Source organism: Crocuta crocuta, unplaced genomic scaffold, assembly GCF_008692635.1.
Source record: "Crocuta crocuta isolate KB4526 unplaced genomic scaffold, BGI_CrCroc_1.0 scaffold139, whole genome shotgun sequence".
Lineage (NCBI taxonomy): Eukaryota > Metazoa > Chordata > Mammalia > Carnivora > Hyaenidae > Crocuta > Crocuta crocuta.
Window position 1 is genome coordinate 9,839,951 of NW_027533258.1, and position 5,047 is coordinate 9,844,997.

Genomic DNA, 5,047 nt, shown 5'->3' on the forward strand with positions numbered 1-5,047 from the left:
ACCCGGCCCCCGGCCCGGCCACCCCCCCGCCCCCCTCCCGCCCCTTGGGACCACGCCCCACCTTGCTGGCGTGGATGCGGCACTCGGTGATGAAGAAGGCGCTGGCCCCCTTCAAGGCCCAGTGCAGCTTCTTGAGTCCAGGGTGGATCTTCTTATCCAGAAATCGGATGCGCTCTTTGAAGAGGGCCTGCTCATCCGGGGACAGCATGGCAATGATCCTGCGTGATGGAAGGCTGGCAGCTGGGGGGACACGCTCTGTGGACCCCCCTCCGCACCCGGAAACTCGCTGGAGAAATCTGGAAGTTTCCAGGCTAGCCTGTGCTTCCCGATAAGACCCGTGGCGATGATGGAGACCCTGCTACAGCCTGCGCTGTCCAGCAGGTCACACTAACCATCTGTGGAGCTGGGGCACGCAGCCTGCGGCCTGTGCGGGTGAACAGCTGAATTTTAAATTTGTATTTCATTCCAACTAATTTAATTAAAATAGAAAGGGGGGGGCGCTTGGGTGGCTCAGTCGGTTAAGTGTCTGACTTGAGCTCAGGTCATGATCTCATGGTTGGTGGGTTCGAGCCCTGCGTCGGGCTCTGTGCTGACAGCTTGGAGCCTGAGGCCTCTTTTGGATTCTGTGTCTTCCTTTCTCTCTGCCCCTCCCCCACTCGCACTCTGTCTCTCTCTGTCTCAAATATAAACATTTTTAAAAAATAATAAAATAAAATAAAATAGAAAGAGGGGAGCCTGGGCGGCTCAGCCAGTTGAGTGTCCAACTTCAGCTCAAGTCATGATCTCATGGTTCATGGGTTCGGGCCCCACGTCGGGCTCTGTGCTAACAGCTCAGAGCCTAGAACCTGCTTCGGATTCTGTGTCTCCCTGTCTCTCTACCCCTTGCCTGCTCATGCTCTTTCTATCACTCTCAAAAATAAGTAAACATTAAAAAAATTAAAAATAGGGGCGCCTCGGTGGCTCAGTCAGTTAAGGGTCCAACTTCGGCTCAGGTCATGATCTCACGGTTCGGGGGTTTGAGCCCCGTGTCAGGCTCTGTGGTGACAGCCAGCTCAGAGCCTGGAGCCTGCTTCTGATTCTGTGTCTCCCTCTCTCTCTGACCCTCCCCTGCTCACGCTGTCTCTCTCTCTCTCAGAAATAAATAAGACATTAAAAAAAATTTTTTTTTAATTAAAAATAAAACAGAAAGAGCCATGTGTGACTGGTGGCTACCATATTGGACAGCACAGTTCTAGACAGACACCCACCCCCCCTGGGCTTTAACAGGGCCCAGAAAGGTACCTGACCCCGAACAAAGCCCTGCTCCAGAGAGAAGCACCAAGGGTATCAGGAAAAGGAGTGTGGGCGTGGCCTTGGTTCAGTACATCTGTTGCGACGCTGTGCCCGCTGTGCCCATAACCCCAATGCCCCCCAGGCTCAGTCCTGGAAAAGTGACCTGGGCCCTCCTGTGGTGACAGAGGGGACCCGCTGGTTTTGCCCTTTGCCCTGAAGCTAGAAGACAAACGTGCAAGGGACAGGAGCCATCACGGGGCCATACCGGGAGTATGAGATTTCTTTTTCTTTTCTTTTTTTTTTTTTTTTTAAGCCAGGAAAAGGCAAAGGTAGATAGCGTAGGAGCCAGACAACATCACGGGACAGATAAGACATAGAAGGGGCACGGAGCGCATGCGGGCAGCCGCCTCACCGATTGTAGTCTCGAGCCACCAGGAGCAGGTTTTCCCGAAGAATCCGCAGGTCCTCTGCTCGCTCGGCGACGTTCACCACGTAATGGGGCGTCTCAAACAGCAGCCGCTCCCAGTAGTCGATCTCCACAAAGAGAATCAGCAGGGACCTGGGGGGCGGGGCGGGGGGAGCAAAGCAAAGCAGCTCAAGGGCCTGACCTAGAACCCACAGCGGCCCCAGGGCAGCGGGGGTTGGGAAGCACAGAGACACAGAGAGAGAAAATAGGAAGCAGGATCCTCAGGGAGAGAAGCCCGACTGACTCACTAAGGAAATGNCCACCTGCTTAGCCATGGGGTTCTCCGAGGCTGGGGTCTCCGGGTGTCTCAGGGAGGGGAGGGGGCTATAGCAGGAAGACCAGCAGAAGGTTTAGGAAACAGCTCTCCACCTGTCCCGTCGCCTACTCTGCACAGGGAAGCAAGCGCCCTCCTCACCCCTCCAGAAGATGCAAAGCTTCTTGTGTGTAGAGGCAGAACAGAGATAGAGAGAGGGAGGGTCTTGGGCTGGGGACCTCGGGCCCAACTGAAAGAGAGGGTAACATACAGAGAGATGGGGACGTTAAGGGCCCGCATGCACACTGAATGTTAAGACCACCACCACCCCCGCCTTCTTTTCCCCACCCAGCGACCAGCTCTCAGGCCACTGGACCAGCGCCCTCCAGAACAAAGTTTGAAAGACTATTTTCTTTCTTTTTCTCATGTTTAATTTTTTTTAACGTTTATATATTTATTTTGAGAGAGAGAGAGAGAGAGAGAGAGAATCCCAAGCAGGCTCAGGGCTGTGAGCACAGAGCCTGATGCAGGGGTCAAACCCACGAAATGGTGAGATCATGACCTGAGTCAAAGTCGGATGCTCAGCCGACTGAGCCACCCACAGTTTTCTGTGGCCTCTGACCAGCCTGAGAGGGTAAGTCCCAAGGACGGTGAGCTCAGGAGTCCCCTGACAACAGCCCACCGTACAGACCTGAAGCTCACCATTGATTAGCCTCACCACCTGCTCAGCCGAGCGGCCGACCTGCTTCCCAGTCCCCTCCCTTGAATATGAACAACCAAGGATCACAAAACACTGGTCGCTGTCCTTCCTGGCACAAAAGGCGGGAACCAAAACCAACAGAAAAATAAAAAAGGCAACAAGAAGGAAACAAGAGGGGACAGAGGCTGTGCAGAAAGAAGACGGGCCACACCAGATAAGAAAACTAAACGCAACTAAATTCTCTCGCTCACACCCTCAGAGAGAGAAAAGAAATAAAAGAACCCCCGTGACACAAAACCAAGATGCTAGAGAAGGGAACACCTAAACGGCTGTTGGAAGTTAAAGATGACAGCAGAAAACAACCCCATTAACAGTAAACTTGACAGAAATCTCTCGGAAAGTTGAGAAAAAGATAGAGATGGAAGACAGAGAGGACTTTGCAGGTGGGAGGGGAGGGAAGACTAGAAAGCTTACCATTAATAAGTTTTATATGAATTACAGACTGCAGTGATAATACGTGGGCAATACTGGATTGAGTATTAACATTGATTTCAGGGGCGCCTGGGGGGCTCAGTTGGTTAAGTGTTTGACTCTTGGTTTTGGCTCAGCTCATGATCTCACAGTTTCATGGGTTCGAGCCCTGTGATGGGCTCTGTGCTGACAGCTCAGAGCCTGGAGCCTGCGGCAGATTCTGTGTCTCCCTCTCTCTGTCCCTCCCCTGCTCATGCTCTGATTTTTTCAAAATAAGCAAACTTTTAAAAAAATTGATTTCAATTGTTTCTTGTTCTTTTATTTAAAAAAGTTTTTTTTAACATTTATTCATTTTTGAGAGTGAGAGAGACAGAGCGTGAGCAGGGGAGGGTCAGAGAGAGAGGGAAACACAGATCCAAAGCAGGCTCCAGGCTCTGAGTTGTCAGCACAGAGCCCGATGGCAGGGCTTGAACCCACGGACCGTGAGATCATGACCTGAGGTGATGTCTGACACTCAACCGAGCCCCCCAGGCGCCCCTCTTGTTCCTTTATTAAATGCAAGGCCAGGGGCACCTGGGGGGCTCAGTTGGTTGAGCGTCCAACTTCGGCTCGGGTCATGATCTCAGAGTTTGTGGGTTCGAGCCCCGCGTCGGGCTCTGTGCTGACAGCTCGGCGCCTGGAGCTGCTTCGGATTCTGTGTCTCCCTCTCTTCCCCTCCCCCTCCCCCACTTGTACTCTGTCTCTCAGAAATAAACATTAAAATTTTTTTTGATAAATAAATAAATAAATGCAAGGCCAGTGAACTTTTAATTGCATACGTGGCCCTCCTACTCCTGAGCTTCGACCCCTTCCCTTCCGGCTGCCATTTCAGGTCCCGCGCCTTCCAGNCACGCCCTCCTGCCATCCTCACCTGCCGGGCTCATCAGCGTAGGGCACCTGGCAGAACCCCCACCGCAGGTAAATCGTCCCTGCTGCACCCCTGCGACTGCGGCCGAGCAGGGCGGGACCATGCAGGTGGCGCACCGAGGGCCTCCACCCTGCTTCCTGGGGCCTCCCCAGTCGGCCCGCCCCCCTGCTGTNCACCCAAGGCCGACCCTCCTCCCGGCCTCCGCGTCCTCCCCCGGGTCCTCCTCAACCTGCCGGCTCCGCCCGACAACAGTCAGGGAGGCCAGGTTCCTACAATCCTGGAAAAACCAAAGCAACACCGGCACACACGCACCATCATCACCCGCCCCCCTGACCCGGGCCCCACCTCCTCCTGCGGGTACTGCGCCCTGCACCCCTTCACCACACCCCTTCTACCCAGAATTGTCCTCGGGAACTCCTCGGTCCCCTGACGGCTGTTCCCTCCCCTCCACACCTGTGCCCACATCAAGTGTCCCCAGGGCATCTTGTCACCAAACCCTACAGGACTCCTCAGGCCTGGACCCGCCTCTTCTCTCTGCAGGCCTGACTCCCTCACCGCACCCCTCCCCGCGTCGCCCACCTCGGACGTGCTCTTGCGTGGCGCGCGGGCCACAGCTGAACTTGTGGCTGTCCTGCCTGCCTGTAGAAGTGTCCTTCTCTCTCCAGTGTCCCCTGGAAATCCCACTCGGCCAGGCACCGGACACCCCACAATCTCTTCAGCACCAGCTCCTGCACATCCAGCACCCTCCCTGCGGCGATCCTGTCCGTGCCCACGGCTCCAGCGGCCTTCTAGAAGCTGCTGGCCCCCAGACCTCTGGAGCTAACATGAGCCCTAGGCTCACACGCCCAACCGCCTCCTGGATGCCTCCCCACCTTGGCCGCAGGCACCTCACGCGCGTCCAGAAACTAGCTCATCGTCTGCGCTGCACCCGGGGTGGGGGTGTGGGGAGCCCTGGTTGGGGGGGGGGGCCACCAGCCT

General features: G+C 55.4%; 1 protein-coding gene across 1 annotated transcript in view; it reads right to left on the reverse strand.

Moving 5' to 3' along the window:
- Window positions 1-5,047, reverse strand: part of DNAH2 (dynein axonemal heavy chain 2) — an 84,094-nt gene that overhangs the window by 52,605 nt on the left and 26,442 nt on the right. The window contains 2 exon segments of the mRNA XM_077746745.1: window positions 35-218; window positions 1,685-1,831. Coding sequence (XP_077602871.1) covers window positions 35-218; window positions 1,685-1,831 — 331 coding nt within the window.